The following is a 21,637-nucleotide window of genomic DNA, read 5'->3' as shown; positions in this document are numbered from 1 at the left end:
GGTAAACAGTACTGGTTCATCTCAGAGTTATAAACTACATGCGAATGCAGAGAAATCATAGTGATACGAAGAAATTGTTGTTTTTTTATAAAATTTTCGCTTGAGTATTTTATTACATTCCTATTGAACTTTGCGTTAGTTTTTGGCCGATTCTATTAAAAAATTCCATGTTTTCTTTTTAGAAATGTTCAATGAAAAATGTTGTATAGAAAAAATCGATAGAATTCGGTTTTTCTATACAACTTCTTCTATTGAGATATTGTCTATAGAAATTACTCGTCTGAAATTTTCTAATTTTTTTCTTTGCTTTTTTTAATGAAAAGAAGAGAAAATAGAGTGGAAAAAATAAGAAAATTCATGTCAAGGAGTTTCTATAGAAAATGTCCCAATTTTAGAAGTTCTATAGAAAGATGACTTCCTGCTCATTTTCTCTATAAACGATTTCCTCTCGGACGTTGTCTATTAAAAAAATTCTCAGTAGAGCTGCGGAATTCTTCAATAGAAACGCCCAAAAAATAATGGAATTTTCAATAGACAACCAATAGAACCAATAGAATTCTCTGTGAAATTCGCTAGGTTTTTCGATAAAATTTTCGCTTGAGGATTTTCATTGGATTCCTATTGATCTTTCTATTATTTTTTTGTCGATTCTATTGAAAAATTCCGTTTTCTTTTTAGAAATGTTCAAGGGAAAATTTTCTATGAATAAAATCAATAGAATTCAGTTTTTCTAGAAATATAGCTATAAAACTTCTTCTATTGAGATATTTTCTAAAGAAATTAGGGGAGGTTGGGGAAAAATGGACACTTTTGACTTTTTTTAAATGTTAATGACGGGTTTAAATGTTGATAAAATGTTATAATTTTTTTTTCATTGGAAAGAACAATTCTGGGAACGTTAAACGTTTCCCACAAAGGAAAAGAATTACGTTTCACGTCCATTTTACCCCACTCTCTCCTACTCGTCTGAAATTTTCTAATTTTATTATTTACTTTCTTTAATGAAAAGAAGAAAAATAGAATTGAAAAATTCATTCGAGAAATTCCTGTAGAGAATGTCTCAATAGAAAAAATTCTGAAGAAAGATGACTGTCTGCCCAGTTTTTCTGTCAAATATTTTTTATTGGACATGATTTATTAGAAAAACGCTCAGTAGAACGTAGAATTCTTCAATAGAAACGTCCGAAAACTAATGAAATTTTCAATTGACATCCAATAGAATATCCTGTGAAAAACGCTAGGTTTTTCTATGAAATTTTTTCGTGCATGGAATGACAATCACGTGACCAGTCACATGACCCTCTAACTCCAGAAAATCTCCCGCCAATTCCTGTCTGAAAGCTACATGTAGCATTAGCTCCAGAACCACCAGTTCGTACACTTCCTCCCCCAAAATCATTTCCAGTCGGATCAAAAAGAGTATTCGCCAGTGAAAAAGGAGAACAAAATTCAATCGAAAGACAATCCCTAAAAAATCCCTACAAACATATGAGAAAGTGAAAACCTCTGTAGTGATAAGTTCACAATTATCCTTCTCAAATTCACCTGATTGTCACCTGATTTTCGTCGACAATCATGAGTCTGTGGGTGGACAAGCATCGTCCCACGAGCCTCTCAAAACTCGACTATCACACAGAACAGGCAGAGCATCTCAAAAACATGGTGAGTAGCAATACTCCCTTAACTTACAAAGCCTCAGTTGAGGTTATGTCGAAAATTCCAGAAGAGTTTAGCAAAACTAATTGTTTAAATTTCCAACATCTCGCAATCGGCAGAGTCGAATGCATCGATTGTTTCTTCAATTTCGAGATCTTTTTTCAAGCTTTAAAATGAGGCCTGACTCGTCCAAATCGCATCGTTGGGTCAGGAGATATTAAGAATTATACGAACGATAACTTGAAGACAAAAACATGAATCAGACGTTATTGCTTCCGAGTGGAAGATTTTAATCGTTCAAATCGAAGTTTTGGATTTTTTGTGTTATGTCGACTCAGTATGATCCAAAAAATCTGAAAATGCATTTTTTAGATCCCGTCCCTACGTGTGTGCGTTCATCGATTAAATTTTTTTTATTTTCGAATTTTTTCAAACAAACCGATTGGTTGTCCCACAGTAACTAAAAAAAATTTTCTGAATTGATTGAATGATGGTTTAAAAAATTTGTTTGGATGTCCTTTTGACCGAATTTGAAGATGAAGGCGATAGCAATAATCGTTATTTTGATTCATTTGAAAATTTGGAAAAATTTTGTATTTTTTGAAAATAAGAATTCCGGGGATATCTTTGAACATCATGCTTCAAAGGAATTCAATCATAGCTTCAAATGTTTGTTGTAATGTCATTGAGTCGAAGATTTGATTTGATTTTCATGATGATTGATGAAAATTTCGAATTTGCCATGAATTTCCCTGAAAGTGAGCTTCCTGACGGTTCCTTCAAATATAATGTTTCAAATTCATTCAAGTACGTAAAAATAAAATTTTTCCATTAACATTTTATCGAAAGGTTGAGGGGAGAGATTGAACCGTAAAGAAGACAATCGGTTGTATAGAAGAAAGGGATAAAAATAATGATGATGATAACATTCAACTAATTTGAAAATCTGACAAAATTAGTTAGAAAGAAATCTTATTCAGTCTAATAAAATGAAATAATGAATTATACCTGGGAGTAGGAAATTATGCACAAAATAACCACTCGGAAGCATATTGCTAATTTATTTAGTAAGCAACTTCCCACTTTTTTTTTCCTCATCCTCGATTTGAAGTCTCTTAATTTTGTTTTATCGATAAAAATTTGTTTTGGGAATTGTCTAAAGGTCCAGAAGGGTGATTTCCCTCATTTACTGGTCCATGGACCACCAGGAGCAGGAAAAAAGACAAGGATAATGGCGATTATTCGAGAATTGTATGGAAGTGGAGTCGAAAGACTTCGCATGGAGCCAATGCAGTTCGAAGTAATTTCAGAATATTTTTTTTTTACTTTAACATCGATAATTAGTCTCAAATTTTATCACAATATTCATATAGTTTTCCCTTTGAAATTAGACTCCATCGAAGAAGAAATTGGAAATCATGACGATAAGTTCAAATTATCACATTGAAGTCAATCCAAGTGATGTTGGAATTTATGACAGAATTGTTATTATGGATCTGGTTAAAACAACTGCTCAGACACATCAGATTGATATAAATGGTCAACGAGAATTCAAAGGTAATCAAATCATTGATAAATTAATGAGAAATTCATTGAGAATTCGGTTTTTCAAATGACGAATTTTTTTGTAGCCCTCTTTATTCATTTCTTTGTTAATTAGTTAATTTTTATTCTGAATGTTAATTTTTATTAATTATCCATTAATTCAACTGTGACTCCAATTTTAATTTCTTTAAATTTCTTTTTTAATTAACTTCTTCGTTAATTCTAATTTTTGTTCCTCAAATTTGCGTTTGAAATCTCCAGAAAAATATGTTATTTTCGTTTACTTCAGTTGTTTTACTGACAAAAACAGCAGAAATCATTAATAAATCAACGAGGAATTGATTGAGAATTCGTTCATTTTTTTGCATATTTCTTTGTTAATTAATTAATTTTGATTCTAAATGTTAATTTCAAATAATTAATTATCATTAATTCAATTGTGACTTCAGTTTCAACTTCTTTTTTAATTAATTCTTTTGTTAATTCTAATTTCTGTTCCTCAGATTTGCGTTTGAAATCTCCAGAAAAATATGTTATTTTCGATTATTTCAGTGGTTCTATTGACGAGTGTCGATCAACTGACGAAAGATGCCCAGCACGCACTTCGCAGAACCATGGAGAAATACGTGTCCACGTGTAGATTAATTCTCTGTGCAAATTCAACGTCGAGAGTTCTCCCAGCCATCAGATCTCGTTGTCTAGCTGTTCGAGTGCCAGCCCCAACGATTCCAGAGATAAAATCGATACTTCAGTTGGTTGCAAAAAAGGAGGGACTGAATTTACCTGAGGGATTGGCTGAAAATGTGGCTTCGGCGAGTGAGAGGAACCTCAGGAGGGCTATTCTCATGCTGGAGGCTTGCAAAGTTGAACAGTAAGTTTGTAATTTTCCTAATTCTTGAGACGATTCTAATATCAAGTCATTAAGTTAGGTTTTAGTTCTTGATTATCTCAATAACGAATGGATTTAGAGTAAAATGTTATCATATACTTTTTGTGGGAAATTTTCTCAGCTTCAAAAATAATTTTGTGACGTTTTTTCCCAGCTCAATTATTTATGGAGATAAATGCGAGATAAGAACAACAGAATTCTACATAACGAAAAAACTAGATTATTAACATTTTATGAATTCTTTAATTATCTCTCTAATCAATAATTCTACAAAAAAATGTCATAAAACATTATTGATGAGAAATTTCGTCAGCTACAAAAGAAGGCTTATGGAATTTGGCTCTAAAACCGCTCATTTACGGGATAACCACGCAATTAACAGAACTAATAACTTATCAAATTACTTTTCATTGAGGAAATTGCTGATTGATTATTTCCACGATCCCAGGTATCCCTTCACAAACGATCAGAAGATAACCGAGCCAGATTGGCAGGTATTCCTCCGTAAAACAGCAACAATGATGGTGGCAGAGCAAACGCCCAGAAAACTCCTCGACATTCGAGGAAGACTCTACGAATTACTGACCCACGCCATTCCCAGCGATCTTATATTCAAAGGATTGTTGCAAGAGTGCATTAAAAATTGTGATCTCCCATTGAAATCAGAGATTGTGGCAGCTGCTGCTGAATTCGAGCACAGGATGCATCACGGATCGAAGCCCATATTTCATCTGGAGGCATTTGTCGCTCGTTTCATGGCGGTTTATAAGAAATTCATGGATGCCAGTATGAACGATTTTTGAGGGATGAAAAATTACTTTTCTCATCTGAACTATTTAAAATAATTGTAATTTAAAGTTTTTCTACTTTGTCCTTCTCATTTTTACATGAATAAGAAGAGTGTGATTTTTGTACAATTGAATTTTTTTATGCAATTGAATATGAAAAATTGAAGGAAAAGTTTATTGTTTGAAGAGGAGACATTTAATCTCTCTACAGGGCGTTCGACGACCGATCCGCTTTCTTCGGGAGTATTGAAGAAGGTGATTTTTTAAATGGAAAGTTCTCCGTCGACTTTTGTGTGCACTTTTTTGGCCTGTCCTTTTTTCTTTTGGTCTGTTGCTACTGATTTCAGGGACAAATATTCATTTTTTACGATTGTTCAAAAATTTCTTTTTTTTCTTTTTTTTTCTTTGGAAAAAAGAAAAAAATTATTAATAACACTTCCCTTTTTTGTCGTATCGCGCCCAAATTTTTATTTCGTTCATTTTTTGGGTCATTTCTTGAGGGATTGATCGGAAAACTGTTTAAACAATTGAATTATTATCATTTATGATTTTAATTATCAATTATTATCAATGACCTCCTTTTCAATTATAGAAATCACTAGACTGGTACTCGAAAATTGAGTCATCTATAAACGGAAATTGACGGTCTGATATTCTTCACTAGAGTTAAAACAAAAAAATTATCAAGAATAATTTTTTTTCCCTATGATAACATCATTTAATTCTTATTCCCTCTCGCTCTAATAAATTACTCAATAATTTTATTTCAAAGACAGATATAATACAATGAATATTTCGGTGAAACTGTCACCTAGGATTTTAACTTCAAAACATGGCAGATAGAATGAAGGCTGAAATTACTGATAGCCCGAGGACAGTCCAACCGGTGCTGTAGACCTGCTTGATCGTGAGGAACTGTCCCATGTCCCATCCCTGATGTGAGAAAAAGGAAAAAAATTAGAACATGCGAAGAATTGAATAAATGGACAAGACTTCAAATAATTCGAGCTCTATTAGAGTTTAATTCAGTAGCGCAGCGGTAAAACGCTTTATGTCGACATAGCTCTCAGCTGAGTTTTTGCGGAATATCTCCGAATCTAACAGAGATAGCGAAATTTTCATAATTAGCTTTTTCATAGCTCTCAATTCGCCCTACAAACAAGATTTGTTTGAAACGCAGCAAATATTTCACTATCAAAATTGCCGGGCTTAACCGAAAATCTCAGACGACTTCGAGACCCTTCGGGTTCACAGGCAAATCACGAAGCAAATTGCCAAATATGAAATTTCAGTAGTATCAACCTAGTCATCAAAGAGTATACATCTGTCAGGGTCGTAATCGCTCAAGCGAGTACATCAGCGTGAGATATATCGAGTCTAGTGCTCACGGTAGCATCTCTATTAAATTCAAATATTAGTTAATTTCGAGTCAGTGTTAATCAATTTTGAGTTCTTTATCCGTTTCAATACCGAGAGATTATCCAGTGAATTGTAAAGACAATCATCAATTAATTCGAGATATTCAAGTGCACCTTTAAATTTTCAAGACGCGTGACTCACAGCACAAATAAAGTACATAGCCAGTGTGTTTAGTAATCCACGTGTTTCTTACTTTTCACCCTTGCTGGATCACTTCCCCAAATCCGCCCTAACATCATAACTTCCTCTCTAACACGGTTATAACGTAAATTTTTCTATCTGCCTTAGATTTCGAGATATTTATTGAAAACTGACCAATAGCCAAAATCGACTTGAACCGTTTTATCGCTTCGCCACAGAATTCGTATTTTTTTCTACAAGAATGCTTGAAGATGAATTTTTTGAGTTTTTGATCAGAAAATTTATCCGCAAGAGATTGTTTGTATGTAGAAAAAAACGCAATTTATTGACTTGTCGAGGCAAAAGAGAATGGGAATGATAATTATGTTTTTTATTCACCAAGTGACGAATTCCGTTCAAGTAGTGGTAAGTTGCTGGCCAGGCTACCGCAAATTTGAGAAGGAATAGAATAGGACTCGCCAGGCTCATGGCAGCTATTGAATCGATGACACAATTCACACCTCCAGGCAAGAACAGACTGGCTAAAAATAAATCATAAATGTAAGGATAAAAAAATTTTGATAGTGACTAAAAAAATTTTATCCTGCATTTTTTCTCATCTCTATTTCATGCAAAATAGAAATAATAAATATAAGCATAAAAATTTTGATATTAACTACGAAATGTCATCCTTCGATTAATTAGAAAAAAAATGAATGGAATTTCAAGGATGAAATTTCCAACAAATAATGTGAACTAAAATTTGTCGTCAGAATCATTCAGAAAATTTTTCAAAACAACAGAAATTCCACAGGAATAATATCTTAGTCGAGTAGGAAATTGCTCTTGTATTGCATAAAATATAGTTACTTTCGCTAATAAATCATTAAAAAATTGATGAATTGCAAAAAACATTAAATTACATTAAATTAAACATTCAATAATGAGCAATTTCACCTGCACCAGCCCCAGTTGCATAGAAAGCAAGTGCCATTCCAGTGCCTCGATGTGTGATTGACAGCATTGATGTCAATTGTGGTTTGTAAATAGTCAAATGCGGTGACATTGGCCTCTTCAATCGTTTATTCTTCTCGACATACGACTCACAAGCCTGAACAGCTGCACACCTGCTCAATGTCGATGGCATACCCACGGAACTGCTGGAAAATATCAAAATCCACATCTTCAATTTCTCAATCTCAAGTAATTCGACAGTAAAATTAAAATCCCAAAAATTGAGAAAAAAAATAAACGAAAAGGTTATGTAACAGATAATTTTTTACCTGGGCCCGAGAATCCCCTTGAGCTGTCCGACATTAAGACCCCTTTGACAGAACAATCTGAACATTTGCAAAAATTAATTAAGACTTTGAAAAATGGAATAGTCACATCGAAATTAATTTAGAAGATTATTTTGAATCTTATCACCTTGTGTAGCTCAATGCCATTTGTCGTATGTTTATGTCTCTCGAGATCTGAAAAAAACAATTTTTTGCTGATTCTGAAATAAAAATGGCACTAATTATTTTTTAAAATTTTTCGCTCTTATTTTTCCTTACGTCACAGCCGAAAAATTATGGAAACAAATATCAGGTTGAGGAATTATTCGGCCTGTCTTTATTGAACCGAGCCTCACCTGTGGTACGACTGTGGTGACACGAGGGTCGGCGGGTACTCGATGAAACAAACCCCGCTGCTATCCAATTTCAAAAGACTTCACATTTATTTATTTATTTATATTTAGGGGATGTTGGGGTAAAATGGAGACTTTTGACTTTTTTTAAATGTTAATGACAGGTTGAAATGTTGATGAAATTCAATATTTTTTCCTTCAATGCAAAGAGCATTCCTTTCCCTTTGTAATGAACCTAAACTGAGCTCAATTGGTAAATTTGTTTCTGAGTTATGAGTAATTTAAAAAAAGTCCAAAGTGTCCATTTTACCCCATCCTCCCCTATGCATTTCTAATCGCATCGACAACGTGGTCATTCGTGACGATTAAAAAAAAAAAGAAATCACAATATTATACAATGAAGGAATAAATGAATAAATTTAACTCAAATTAGTTTAAGGGGGCAATGTTCTTACGGTGTTTCGATTGAAAAACCAAAGTAATGGAAAAAAATTGAAAAATTCATGGAAGAAATTTCTAATTATGCTCAGTGAGTGTTCCTGAGACGGTGAGTCCTCAGACGGGTGGTTAATTTTTACGGAACAAATCGTAGAATTTACGTGGAGATTCGTACAATTTCAGTTCCGACTCACACTTTTTATTGAATTTTACTTCATTCGCGGATTACATTTCGAAACGTAATTTTTACGTTTTTTTTCTGGTAATTTTTATTGAATTTATCTCTCCATACAACCAAGTGTAAAATTTCTTGGCGTAAGATCATTTTTCTTAGTGTTTATTCGAGCCATGAATTTCTTTATACAAGTAAAGAGGTATTTCTCAAAAAGACTTGCCTTTTCAGTGTAAGCTGCGCTGAGCATGTTTACTAAGTGGATTGGTGACTATGGAAAGCAGGGAAATTCACAATAACTCAATTGAGGGGAGATTACTATGAGTGTTAAAAGTCGCGGGCGATTAGAATAAGATTTGCCATACATTGCAGATCGATTAAATGTGTCTAAAAACGAATAATTAGTGCAAAAAAAATTGTTTATTGTTCGTTTGCGCCGCAAACACTTAAAATGTTAACACTAGTCCAGGGCCTCTAATTTTGGAGCTACAGAGGTTTCATTGTTTCAAAATTTCGAAAAAAATGCGTGCAGTAATAATTACAAATTGGTTCTGTGAAATTCAACTCCTGCACATCCAATTTGGTATTGTTTAAAATAAAAATTCATGTAAACTAGGTAGAAAAATTATCGTTAAAATATTAAAAATATATTCTCGATTCTTCCAAAAACATTTTTCGGACTATTTTACATGAATGGTGCAATTTTTGATTAAAAAAATAACGAAATTAACTGTGTAGAAGTTGAATCTCAATAAACTAATTCGTAATTCTTATTGCACAGATTTTTTCAAAAATTTTGAAAAAAAAAGAAACCTCTGAAGCTCAATAATTCAAGGCCCTGGACTATTTTTAACATTTTAAGCATCTGCGGGGCAAAGGAACAATAAACAATCAATTTTTTAGCACTAATTATTCATATTTCGACATATATAAGCGATTTATTTATTATGGCTTCCGGATGGATACCGTGTCTAGATTCAGCTTCTTGTCGACGTTGCGCAAACATTTCAGTCTGCATCATCAGAGCTAGGTCGCTCCGATACGGGAGCTCCCTGTTGTAAGGAAGCCCTTATATCCCCCCTGACTCCTGGAGGGGGTAAGTGGCGTGATGGGGGGTATCGCAGCCAATCAAGATCGTTTTAATTGATTAGCTGGTCAATTAAAAAACCGGGAGGACAGTGAGCCAAATAGGATCGGTTTGATATCCTCGATCCCTATTGAGATTATTCGGATGTTTTTGGATCTCGAGACCTTCGCGATGTTTTCTGGCGAAATATCCTTGTCAGCTGGCAAGCATTTCTGTCTACGAAATGCGAGGTCGCATTTCAATATCCCACTCCTTTGAAAACTCATAGTAGTCTCCCCTTAGCGTAATGTCTCCGTCAATAAATTAACTTTTTTAATCACAAAAATAACAGCTTCACTTTTAGGATGAATTACAAAATACAATTGGCTATTTACAGAGATTCGATTATCTTCAGTTTTAAGAGAGCTGAAAAACGAAAATGAAAAAATTGCAATGAAATTTCAGTTGTTGGATTTCGCTACAGCTCGTCAGCCCCGAACCACTTGGATTTCTTCTTCTCTTTTTTCCTGTCACCACACCAGCAGGCCTCTCTCTGTGCGTCCATGTAGCTCTTGCAGCCGAGGGCAGTTGTACCAGTGAACAACATTTTCGCTGCTGCTTTGCAGGTATTGACAACTGTGACCCCAGTGGTCTGGTAACCCTCGCAGTACTTGTACAAACAGCGCTTCATCTCCAAGTCACATTTTTCCTTGTCGTTGTTGCAGGTGTCATAGCAAATGTCGTGTTGATCGCAGCATTTCGTCATTTCCGAGAGAGGCAGGTATTCCGAACTTATCTGGAAATTGCAGGTGATTTCGATTTTTGAGGGTGATGAGGGGTAGGATTGTGAAATTGTAGCAAGGCCAGCGCCAATTTTTTACCTCAATTCCTAGTGAGCCACATCCATTACTCTGGGGCACATGATTTCTGTTTGGTTTGGGAGTCACACCTGCCACATTTATGATGAATCAATGCAAGTTCATCATGACACGTACGAAAAAATTTCATACACTGATAGAAAAAATTATTTTTATTGAGATGTTTCTTCCTTGGAACAAGTATTATTTACTTGAACCAATCCTAAATAAATAAGATCTTACGGTGAATATCAATTATTTCTTCTTGAAATACATTTATTTGCATCAAATAAAACAGTTCTTGGCGTCAAGTCATATGTATTCACCATAAAAGTGAAAAAATTCTATTTTTTTAACCTAATATAATCTTCAGTCGATAAATTTTCTACTTTCATAAAATGAACTCAAAATCTTATCTAGGAGACGATTAAATTGAGGAATGAATTGAATGTTGTTTTCTCGAATGAAGTCGATGTTTAAATTGAGCTTTCTGTACATCACATTGAACGAAATTTGTGATATCCAAGTTTGTGTTGAATTGCCGTAATCTGTGATTCTGTTATATTGTAAACTAATGCGATTTTGTTAGTCAAGAAATACAAACTTCTTTCAACTCAACGACATCTTACTACAATCTCAAGAATCCCGGAAAAAAGAGACCATGGAAAAAATAGACCAAGGGAAATTTTTAATTTGGGTGGGCTTTAGCACGTTTTGAGTGTGTGGGATGTTTTTTCCCGGTCTATTTTTTCCACCTACCACTGAAATCTTTGCGTGCGTTATTAATATGTAAACATAGAAGCTTGACATTTTTGAGGTTATGATAAAAAAAACGACCTATAGAATTCTCACCCGAAGGACATTGAAAGACACAATTTTCTTCCACAGCTGCGTCGAATACTTCATGAATATCTTTCATTTTTCTCGCCACAGTGATGGCATTTTGGAAAAAATCACCAAAAACAGTCTCTGCTGCTAGCACAGCATCGCGAAGATTGCCCAGTAGACCAGCACCATAACCAGACCATGCGTACGCCATGAATGTGAGAATATAGACGAAAAATTTACGATAGCGGAGAAGATCCATAATTGCGCAATTTAATTGAGCACTAATACTGAATTTCTTAGGTGAGAGCGGTGATTTGGTCCTTTCAAACGTGTGAAAATTTGACTGGCCGCGGTGAGCGGTTCACCGTCCCCACGTCAACGCGGCGAAATATATTTATAGAAATGGAGGTGCTAAAAGATGAAAGAAAATTAGCGATCGATGCACGAACATAAAAAAATCGATTTTTCGATGTCTCTGGGAAACGTTGAAAAGGCATTTTTTAATACTGAGAAAATATCCACAGATTCGATTTCTATTAGTGCATTTTGATAAGATGAATTGAAAGAATATATGACAGAGTGCGAATTAAAGATGAAAAATTTTAGTCGATTATTTAATTTTTTGGATCAATTGTATAATTTTTTCTTCGAGTGCAATTATTAATTATGCAATTATTCCTCATTAAAATATAAAAATTCTGAAGTTCTTTACTTTTTTTTGGGGAATTTGCGAGGAAATATTATAATGTCTAGGGCTTTTAATTTTTTTTTTCAAAGAGGGTAATCAAGTTATTCTAATTATTTCTAACTCCAAAAAATGTATTAAAAACAACTCAACATTAAGAATACAAATGCAGTTGCGCTTCTCTTCTAAAAAAACATATTTCATCCCATTTGGAAAATTAATTGAAATCAACATTACATTTCAATAAAACAACATTTTTAAAAAATTGTCTCAGTCTCATTGCAGCGAAATGAAGCATCATTTTTTTCGAAACCTTGCGACAATGTCATGATGCGGCACTCCCTGAGTCTCTGGTAGGGCTAGAGCGATGAAAATCGTCGCGATTATCGATACTGCACAGTAAATATAAACCGTCGATAGAACACCATTTACCAACAATAACGGATAAATGTGTAGTGTTGTGAAATTAAAAATGTTGGCCATGCACGTGGTAAGTGGTGCGAGGTAATGAACGTATTTCGTTGGGTATAATTCACCAACCATTGACCATGGAACCGCTATCAAACCGTAGGAGCCGGCGGCCTGCAATGAAATTTCTAAAATATTGGATGGAAAAATCTGAAAGATGGCTTGAAACATTTGTTCACTTTCTAGAAATCGGATGAAGTGAGTTGAGGATGATATGAAGAAGATGAATAATTTTAATAACTATTCAAAAATACGAGTTGGGGTCGCCGCCATCTTTAAAGCCCCTTGCGGCAGAGGGAGGGGTTGTCCAAGCAAGATGGCGTCGCCCACATCTGTCAATCACCTCGTATTTTTGAACATTTCTCACAATTATTTATCCCCTTCAAATCAATTTCAACTCGTTTCATCCAGTTCCTAGAAAATGAACAAATTTTCCAAGCTGTCCTTCAGATTTTGTCATTCTCTTTTGGCTGAAAATTTATGGGGCTTTTTTTTACTCATCATCATCATTTTAAAAATAAGAATGTTCTTATTTGAAAAAATGCATAAGTTCTGAATTTCAGAGCCAAGATGTCCTTGAAACTGACTTCAATACTCACCACCAAAATAAATCTACAAACAATTGTAATAGGCTGATATTTATTTTGTGATGGGATTGAGGGAATTGTAAATTTATAGGGAATAGGGCAGACCGGAGGAAAAAAAAATCCTGAAAAATCCTGGGCTAAATTCAACATTTTTATGCATATTCGAAAATACGAGCTGGGGTCGCCGCCATCTTTAAAGCCCCTTGCGGCAGAGGGAGGGGTTGTCCAAGCAAGATGGCGCCGCCCACGTCTGTCAACCACCTCGCATTTTTGAACATTTCTCACAATTATTTATCCCCTTCAAATCAATTTCAACTCAGTTCATTCAGTTCCCAGAAAATGAACAAATTTTCCAAGTTATCCTTCAAATTTTGTCATTCTCTTTTGGTTGAAAATTCATGGGACATTTTTTTATTCATCATCATTTCAAAAATAAGAATATTCTTATGTAAAAAACCCAAATGTTCTGAATTCCAGAACAGGATTTCCCGAAGCTGATTTTCGTACTCACCACAAAAATAAATATACAAACAATTGCAACAGGTTGATATGTATCATGTAGATCATTTGGTTTGATGAACTGCAAATAAATTCCTAAGACCCCCAACGAAATGGCCATGCCCACAGTGGATAAAAGCGATATGCTGCGAACTCCCAGTCTGAAAATGTTGCAATGTTGTTTGACCATTCCATCGAAGAATTGAAGACCTCATTTCTTTCAACATATATCTGTTTTGATGAATTTTATTGCCTCGAAAAATCCACTGAAAAAAAAAACAAAAGTACCTGTAGCTCGTGGCGACAAGGAGAACGCCTGCCAACAGTTGCATAACACCAATAACAGCAGTGATGAGAAAAGGATCAGCTGACAAGCCGACTTCGGTGACAAAGTTGACTGAATAAGCAACAATGACGCATATCCCGCAGAATTGTTGCAAGAAAAACAGAGCATTGAGGATTAAAAATGGCTTCCAAACTTCTGGCAACAGCATTATCCACCAAATCTTCTGAATTCTACGGTGAATACCGCTAGTGACTTGATCTTCTGTCGGATTTTTGCCGTAAAGTTCGAAAGACATTGTCTGAATTTCGCACTCTTTGAATTTTTTCAAACAGTCATTCTGCATTTGTGTGAATTCTGCATTGAGTTCAGGTGTTTCTTTCTTCAATCCCCGGAGTTTCATGAGGGATTGTTTGGCCATTGACTCCTGATTATTATACAGCAGCCATATGGGACTCTCGGGAAGGAATAATAGAATTGATGAGGCTGATAGAAGTGGAATTATAGTTGATATAGCGGCCTGCATCCGCCAGTTCTAGAAGATTAAAAAAATGTGAAACGGTGGCGGATATTGACATCTGTGAGGGGATCATGGAAATTTTAGAGAACAGGGCAGATCGGAAAAAAAATTATCATGAAACAAAAGTTTAATTCAACATTGTATTTGAACCTATCTCATTCAATAATTCATTCTTAAATTGAACAAGTGGAAGATTGCTCTTGTATTGCATTAGGCGAGGGTAGGGCAAAACGGACCGCTGACAGATTGGTAATTGGTAATTTTTGTTTTTTTTCTTCTTTCCTTTAAATCAGGAACACTGAATGTGTTGAATTGAAAGTGAGTTTCTTGGATCGTAACCGCCACAGGGGGTTCATAGACAAGAAGTGTCGTTGATCGGCAATTTGATCAGATTTGCTAATCACTTCAAACTACAAATGACTGAATTTTTGTTTTTGCTTCCATTGAGAAACAAAAACAAAAATTATCAATTTTCTGTCAGTGGTCCGCTTTGCCCTAGGGGTCCGTTTTGCCCTACCCACCCCTAGTATAGTTATTTTTGCTAAAAATTGCATTTTCAGACTTTTTGGACCATACTGGGTCGATATAAAACAAAAAATCTAAAATTTAAATTTGAACGACTACAAAGCTTCCATCCGGAAGCAAAAATCGAATTCATTCTTAAAGACGGTCATAAAATTATTGATTGAAGCCTGCCCTCAATTTATTGCTGACGAAAAAATCAGATGCTTGTTTGAATAAATTTTCTCACTTCTGGGAAGATGGATTTGACTCACCTGAATGAAGAAGCCAAGAACGTAAATTATCAGAATCCCAACGGCTACAGAGACACTCGTGCCATTTATTAAACCCAACCGGTGCCGAGGTGTTGATATTTCAGCAATGTAAACAACTGTTGGCGCTGATACTAAACCCGTGCCAACTCCTAAAATTTTTCATGATTTTTCTTAATGGAGGTAATTAATTAATTCATCAGCCTAGGCCGGTCGCCGCGGCTCATTCGGTAACGCGCTCGCCTTCTGAGACGTGACGCCTCGAGGGGCGCCGGAGAAGGGACCACGCACTCTTACGGAGAAACTTCGAGGTGGGGACAATCCGAGCGGCATTAGAGAGTTAAGGTATCTCTCTAGAAAACCGGATTTTCTTATGATTGTTCCCGTGTATTTTATAGAGAATGTTCATAATATTCCCCAGCTGTTGACAAAATTGCAGGTGGCTGTATCTTTGATACAGCTGCCATTGTACGTGGATACGTCCATGGTCTTTCCTTCTTTCTCGAATTTCATAGAAACTCCTTGTATTCTCTCGAATTTCCTAGAAACTTCTCGCATTCCCTCGAATTTCTTAGAAACTCCTTGCATACCCTCGAATTTTCTGGAAACTCCTTGAATTCTCTCGAAATTTCTAGACACTCCTAGAATTTTTTCGAAATTTCAAAAAACTTTTCGAATTGTCTCGAAATGTCTATAATTTTCTAGAATTCCGATAGATGGCGCTGCACATAAGGACCGTTTCCCAAAATGACCTCCCATATTGAAACCATAGACGTATCCACGTTAAAAATTCTAACCAGCTGTAGTACACTGTTTAGGAGATAATAAATAATGAAATGCGGGTTTCTAGCACGGGAGGTATCTGAGTAGAAATTTCGTCGGGAGCCACCAATGTGCATTGGGAACCAATGAGTTTGTTATAGGTTACTGACTCATAGGTTGTACCTGACGTGTAACCTGTAGGTTCTAAACACAACAATAATAGTAGGGATGGTCATTGTAGGTGACAGATGACTTTACCACCGACTACTAACTTGTGTAGCTCAACCCCTTTGTAACTTATTTGTCCCTTATAAGGTGTTAAAGACATTTAATTGTACAAGTCCGGTCGGGCATAACTGATCCCATCAGAGAACCCATCAGTAATCTAAATAAGGGTCAAAATTAAGAATCAGAAATAAGGGTCACGAGGGCCAAAAATGGAGATAAAAAATAGACGTCAGAAATAAGGGTCACAAGGGTCAGGAATGAACGTCAGAAGTAAGAGTCGCGAGGGTCAGAAATAAGGTTCATTAATTAAGAAGGGTCATAATTAAGGTTTGGGGAAAATCATATGTCAATCACCAGAGAATCTGAATCTTCGCTTTATCTAGAATATCTAAATATTATATTCCCAAGAATTACAGGATAGCGGACTTGGACTTCAGCACAACAGACGATCACCAAAGTTAAGTAACATCGAGTAGGGTTCGGAATTGGATGGGTGACCCCTCACCGATAATGTGATTTTTTTTTCTTTTTCTGTGTGTATAAATCGATTCTCATCATTGGGCATGCTTTCCCATGGCAATTAATGAGGTATTAATCACTAACAAATTGTTGATAATAATGAGGTTAATAAATAATTAAGTGGGTTTTTGATGGGTTGCCATAACTTGTGAGGTAACTGCGTGACGTTTTCATGAGTTCCTTGTAGGTCGTAACCTATGTGGAAATGGTGACCATGTCGGTTGCACCGCATCGGTAACCGATGATAAACCGACGAAATTTCTACTCGGGGCATAGGTCACACGGGGTTATGGGTCCCCCGAACTCGATTTTCCCATCTTATGAGTATAAAAAACGAATCCGTGGTAGATTGATAAATTTTGAATGCGGTGAATTTTTTGTAAACTTTCTACTTCATACACTGAGAAGACAAGTGTTTTTTAGAAGTACTTCGTTACGTATATCAAGGAATTTGTGGCTTGAAAATTGCCAAGCGTACAATATCTCACACTAAGAAAAAAAAAACTTACGCCAAGCAATTTTATACTTGTCCGAAAGATGAGGACACTTTCGTCATATCAAGAAAACGAGTACTCATCAATTAAAGCGATTTTTGCATTAAAATATTTTAGAATTGAGGCTAAAACACTATTAAATGAATTAATTCAATTTTACTTGGTTTGAGAAATCGCTTCCTTGTCATCAAAAAATTGTCCTCGTCTTTAGGAGAAGTACAAAATTACTTGACGAAAGTTTTTATTTTCTTGGTGCAAGATATTTTACTCTTGAAAATTTCAAAGTCAGAAGTTTCTTGATATAAGTGAAGACCGATTTCTCAAAAACATTTATTTTTGTCAGTGTAGTTTCTGCGATATTCAACTCTAAAAAATGGAAATTTCGTGAAGTTATTTTTTATTTGATTCAAACAATTAATTAACATAGCTCTACCCGTCGGCACGGGCTATGCTGTACTTTTGGATATGTTCAGTTTTTAAATTTTTCAACTAAATTGCATGGAAAAAATTTGAAAAAATTCATACCCAATCAGTATTGTCTAAATTAAATTTCGCAAAATATTGATATTTTTCAATCATTTCCCTCTTATAAATAAATAATAAAACTTGTTTGCAAAACGGTGGATTATTTTTTATGAGGTGTCAAAAAAATTCTTGATTTTTCCACATCTAATGAAAAAACATTCAGATTTTAATCTTTGATAAAAATGGAAATGTTGATTTTCACATAAGACACTAGGGTTACATCCTGATTTTTAAACATGTCTTCTTTGAAAAACCAAAACGATAATTAAATTGAGAAAAAAAAAATTAGAATTCCGAATTTAATCGAGTTTTCTGCAATTTTTTTTGCACTTTTCAATATTTTTTTAATTTACCGTAAGGATAGAGCTACTTTAACAAATAATTTCTCATTTGATTCACGCAGTTATTGTTGCCTTCATCAAAAACATATGAGGATAGAAAAACTCACTAACTTATGAAAATGCAATAAATTAATTCATTTAGAATTTTTTTCGGAAATTCATAGGGACGGACTTTCGGGTGGTATTAATCTTGGGATATACCTTAACGACTATGGCCACGAGGATGATTCTAAAATTCAATTCATGCAAGGGATACCGTTACCGTTCAAAGTAGACGGAGAGAAATATTCAATAAAAATTACGTATCTTTTCCGTAATTCCGGAGCGAAATGTGTTTGTAGGAAATTTTACGAACTGTCACGGAATTTTTTCAGAGCGTTCCGTAATTTTTGTCTGAATCTCCTGTGAAAAATTACGATACCGTCACTGCAATTTTCTGAGTCGATTCTATAATCGGTGAGCGAATTGAGAGCTCCGTAATTTTTACTGAACATTTCTCTCCGTGTAGACTAACGTTGAGAATTCAAGAATGGAGGTCTGTGTGATATACACATGTAACCCCTGACGGAATCCTGATTAATTAAATGCTTGGATAATTAACTGATTAATTCATAAATTAATGGTATTGAAATTTAATTAAGAAGCGATCGATCAGAATATCTGATAAATCCTATAAGCGATAATTGTGATAAGAAATCATTCACGATGTATGTACCTACGATAAATCGTCCAATAAGAATTTGTTCAACTCCATAACTGACTGAAATTATCAGCCATCCAGCGGCACATGCGAATCCAGTAATGACCATCGGGATTTTTCTCCCTGTTCTCATGCAAAATGTCCCGAGCAGACATCCGAAAGGACCAGAAATTCCCACAATTGATGCTGTTCAAATGTTTCAGATAACTTTTCATAAAAAATTAAATTATAATTAAATTTCTTATTTATTCATTTATTATTAATGATTATTTATTTATTTAAATTTATTGAATATTCCATCTCCAGGATGGGTCTCTTCAATTTCAATCGATGGGATTTTCCCACATGTGTAATGATGAAGAAAAATGGAAAGAAAAATTGAATGAAAAGAGAATGAAAAAAAGTTTCAAAAACTTACCAAACCATGTAGCAGCAGTTTCATTACCATACAAAATAGCATCACTCCCCTCTGATGTATCATTCTTCGTCAATAATGGTAAAGCCACTGCGGAGTACCCAATATTCATCCCCGGGCTGATTAATGTCATCATCGTGTGTATGGCATAGTAAAACTGTCGGATGAATTAATAATTTCAATTACAAAATGATACTTTCTCTCGTGAGGATTGACTAACATCAGCATTTCTTTTGGAAACTCCGCAATCATGCAAATTTAAATTTTGGATTTTTTGGGTTGTATCAAGCTATTATGATCCGTAAAGTTCGCAACCGCAATCTTTAGACCTTGACCGTATGTATGTGATCAAATTGTGCTTTAATCGTTCGCTCATGACTCGATGGAATTTAACCATTTTTGTTGTCCAAATGCAGATACTGTTGAGATAGTCCTGAATTTTTGTCACAATTAACCTTGAGAAGTTGTGGAAAAACTTAAAAAGTTACTCAAAATGTTGCTTGGAAAATAAGGATTCGATGAATAATCTAAATATTAATATATTAATATTAATAGTATAAATATTTAATGGATTTTATCAACACAATTGACTCTTCGTATCAGTAGATCTCAAAAATCATAACGAATAATAAACATGAAACCATTTCGTTTCCATAAATATTCATTGAACTCAACTATTATAACCATTTCTTCTTTATATACGAATGAAATTCCTTTGTATTTTATAATTGCGTTATTTGGACCAAGAGATTGTTAAAAAAAAATGTTTTTTTTTAATTTTCCAAACTGTGGACAAGTATAAATAATACTTACTCACTGGTGGGTGTTATAATCACTGGCAATTAAATCTTTGCTCATTTGTTGGAAAGAGCCTCGAAGGATTTGCCTCAACATAATATTGTCATTTAATATTAATAATTCAATATTTGAGACGAGTAACAGGCCTTATTTATTATTATGTTTACCCAATTTGGACAAGTAACAATGAGGCATTATACGCATTACCCGCGTGAGCATTTTTTAATTTACTTCTCAACTCAATTGTAATCCCATTTTCTATAACAGTAGAAATTAGCAGTAGATGTTCATAATAATGTTTGCAAATTTCGAATTTTTCTAAAATTTGCAACTATTTTTTTTTAATTTTCGACTCTCAAGGAATAACGGTGAATAGCAATAATAAAGTACTGATTTTGTTCGCAATTCTCCATGGAAAGCATGACAAACAACCCCCTGTCATTGAAGCCCCACTAATGCCCCCATGTACCATCGACCGGTGACAACCGCCGGTTTATATCATACCACATGAATTCATCATATTTCAAGTTTAAAAAAATCACAAATTAATTGAGAACTGAATAGAACAGAATAGTGAAATAATTTACTTCATAATATACAGCGCTGTCAAATTTACTCGACGACGGAGAACTCATCTTTACCAGAAGCACTTTCCTCACTTCACAAATGTCTTAACACAGGTGAATTATTGAAGAGCCCCGAGAGGTGGCATTTATGAAAATAACTCGTTTATTTGTTTTGTCAATATTTCCACAATGTCGGGGAAGCGTTGGGTATTTAACGAGTTAATATTTAGTCTTGTTGGGGAGAATGAACATCTCGGTTGGATGTCCACGCACCGACTGACGACACATGTGCTCCAACTAAGTAGCCTTACGGCCTTCTTCAATTTTTGTCATTGTCTCTGCTGATGTTTGCCATAAAGGGAGCGGGAGGAGGGGTGTGATATCATTAGGCATTTTTTGTCTGACCATGAACGGGATCTGAAATATTCTACTGCCTATCCTTTCATGCGAGAGGATGACACTGACTTTACCAAAATTTGTAACTTTAACTGAATTTTTCTCCAATATTTTTGGGAAATATGTAGAAAAACACTGCAACAGACCTCCAGTAGAAGGGAATTTTCATAATTCCCTTCAGACATGACGAAAATTCTTGATCCCAGAAAAAAGCGTGTTGAAAGAATTAGCATTCTTTTTTAATTTTTTTTAATCGTTATTTTACATCGCTTCGACCCGGTTAGGGTATACTGCGATGATAATCAAGACTTTAAATGGTTAGATCGCACCATTCTACCCGGCCGAGATTTGACCTCGGAACCTTTCGCATGTGAGGCAAATTTCTTTTTTAATCTGCGATGAGAACATTAATTTTATGTTAACGTGAGAAAATTAATCCTTTTCTTTTTCTATGTTTTGACGAAATATTATGACGTGCTTTGTATTGTTGGGTGACAGAATATCTCCGAAGACGGAGAAGATGACAGTGACTTTATCAAAATTTTGATAACTTTCATAGAATTTTTTTCTAATATTTTTGAGAAATATGCAGTAAAATATTCTAACAGACCTTCAATGGATCGGAATTTACACAATTCCTTTCAGACAAAGAAAAATCCCAGTTCAAG

The 21,637-nt window shown here is 34.7% G+C and overlaps 4 protein-coding genes across 6 annotated transcripts; 1 reads left to right on the top strand and 3 right to left on the bottom strand.

Moving 5' to 3' along the window:
* The first annotated feature begins 1,268 nt into the window (after positions 1-1,268).
* On the top strand, positions 1,269-5,001 carry LOC107040307 (replication factor C subunit 3). The gene is made up of 5 exons (XM_015260336.2): positions 1,269-1,662; positions 2,819-2,956; positions 3,048-3,213; positions 3,754-4,072; positions 4,539-5,001. Exons 1-5 carry the CDS (start codon positions 1,576-1,578, stop codon positions 4,891-4,893), a joined length of 1,065 nt encoding a protein of 354 aa, XP_015115822.1. The 5' UTR covers positions 1,269-1,575; the 3' UTR covers positions 4,894-5,001.
* A 615-nt stretch (positions 5,002-5,616) lies between these two features.
* Positions 5,617-8,074, bottom strand: LOC107040308 (succinate dehydrogenase cytochrome b560 subunit, mitochondrial). 3 transcript variants are annotated; one of them, XM_015260337.1, is made up of 6 exons: positions 7,977-8,074; positions 7,846-7,892; positions 7,701-7,757; positions 7,375-7,577; positions 6,817-6,959; positions 5,617-5,811 (listed from the first exon to the last, which is right to left on the bottom strand). In XM_015260337.1, exons 2-6 carry the CDS (start codon positions 7,863-7,865, stop codon positions 5,704-5,706), a joined length of 531 nt encoding a protein of 176 aa, XP_015115823.1. In that variant the 5' UTR covers positions 7,866-7,892; positions 7,977-8,074; the 3' UTR covers positions 5,617-5,703. The 3 variants fall into 3 exon arrangements, with proteins under 3 accessions (XP_015115823.1, XP_015115827.1, XP_015115824.1); XM_015260341.1 differs by having other exon boundaries at positions 7,375-7,574; XM_015260338.1 differs by having other exon boundaries at positions 7,846-7,918; positions 7,977-8,066.
* A 1,873-nt stretch (positions 8,075-9,947) lies between these two features.
* On the bottom strand, positions 9,948-11,833 carry LOC107040314 (group XIIA secretory phospholipase A2). Its single transcript, XM_015260350.2, has 3 exons — positions 11,436-11,833; positions 10,608-10,675; positions 9,948-10,522 (listed from the first exon to the last, which is right to left on the bottom strand). Exons 1-3 carry the CDS (start codon positions 11,668-11,670, stop codon positions 10,205-10,207), a joined length of 621 nt encoding a protein of 206 aa, XP_015115836.1. The 5' UTR covers positions 11,671-11,833; the 3' UTR covers positions 9,948-10,204.
* Positions 11,834-12,147: 314 nt separating this feature from the next.
* On the bottom strand, positions 12,148-20,834 carry LOC107040313 (sugar transporter ERD6-like 2). Its single transcript, XM_015260348.1, has 7 exons — positions 20,595-20,834; positions 19,213-19,366; positions 18,810-18,980; positions 15,229-15,377; positions 13,938-14,467; positions 13,663-13,810; positions 12,148-12,678 (listed from the first exon to the last, which is right to left on the bottom strand). The coding sequence occupies exons 1-7, from the start codon at positions 20,640-20,642 to the stop codon at positions 12,394-12,396; spliced, it is 1,485 nt and encodes a 494-aa protein (XP_015115834.1). The 5' UTR covers positions 20,643-20,834; the 3' UTR covers positions 12,148-12,393.
* Positions 20,835-21,637: the final 803 nt, after the last annotated feature.

This window comes from Diachasma alloeum, unplaced genomic scaffold (assembly GCF_001412515.2).
Source record: "Diachasma alloeum isolate Michigan unplaced genomic scaffold, Dall2.0 Dall_scaffold_00327, whole genome shotgun sequence".
NCBI lineage: Eukaryota > Metazoa > Arthropoda > Insecta > Hymenoptera > Braconidae > Diachasma > Diachasma alloeum.
This window is presented reverse-complemented; position numbering and strand designations above follow the sequence as displayed.

What these genes read in the sequence shown, in the direction of transcription:
- LOC107040313 (XM_015260348.1), bottom strand. Translation starts at nt 20,642, where the DNA reads ATGAGTTCTCCGTCGTCGAGTAAATTTGACAGCGCTGTATATTATGAA. An exon ending in TATTGGACGATTTATCGTAG is followed by an intron (nt 15,378 to 18,809) that starts GTACATACATCG and finishes GAAAAATTTTAG; the next exon opens with GAGTTGGCACGGGTTTAGTA. An exon ending in CTTGTCGCCACGAGCTACAG is followed by an intron (nt 13,811 to 13,937) that starts GTACTTTTGTTT and finishes CAACATTTTCAG; the next exon opens with ACTGGGAGTTCGCAGCATAT.
- LOC107040307 (XM_015260336.2), top strand. Translation starts at nt 1,576, where the DNA reads ATGAGTCTGTGGGTGGACAAGCATCGTCCCACGAGCCTCTCAAAACTC. An exon ending in TGGAGCCAATGCAGTTCGAA is followed by an intron (nt 2,957 to 3,047) that starts GTAATTTCAGAA and finishes CTTTGAAATTAG; the next exon opens with ACTCCATCGAAGAAGAAATT. An exon ending in TGGTCAACGAGAATTCAAAG is followed by an intron (nt 3,214 to 3,753) that starts GTAATCAAATCA and finishes CGATTATTTCAG; the next exon opens with TGGTTCTATTGACGAGTGTC.
- LOC107040308 (XM_015260337.1), bottom strand. Translation starts at nt 7,865, where the DNA reads ATGGCATTGAGCTACACAAG. An exon ending in ATGGCATTGAGCTACACAAG is followed by an intron (nt 7,758 to 7,845) that starts GTGATAAGATTC and finishes GCAAATGTTCAG; the next exon opens with ATTGTTCTGTCAAAGGGGTC. An exon ending in TGCAACTGGGGCTGGTGCAG is followed by an intron (nt 6,960 to 7,374) that starts GTGAAATTGCTC and finishes ATTTATTTTTAG; the next exon opens with CCAGTCTGTTCTTGCCTGGA.
- LOC107040314 (XM_015260350.2), bottom strand. Translation starts at nt 11,670, where the DNA reads ATGGATCTTCTCCGCTATCGTAAATTTTTCGTCTATATTCTCACATTC. An exon ending in TGTCTTTCAATGTCCTTCGG is followed by an intron (nt 10,676 to 11,435) that starts GTGAGAATTCTA and finishes TAAATGTGGCAG; the next exon opens with GTGTGACTCCCAAACCAAAC. An exon ending in GTGGCTCACTAGGAATTGAG is followed by an intron (nt 10,523 to 10,607) that starts GTAAAAAATTGG and finishes TGCAATTTCCAG; the next exon opens with ATAAGTTCGGAATACCTGCC.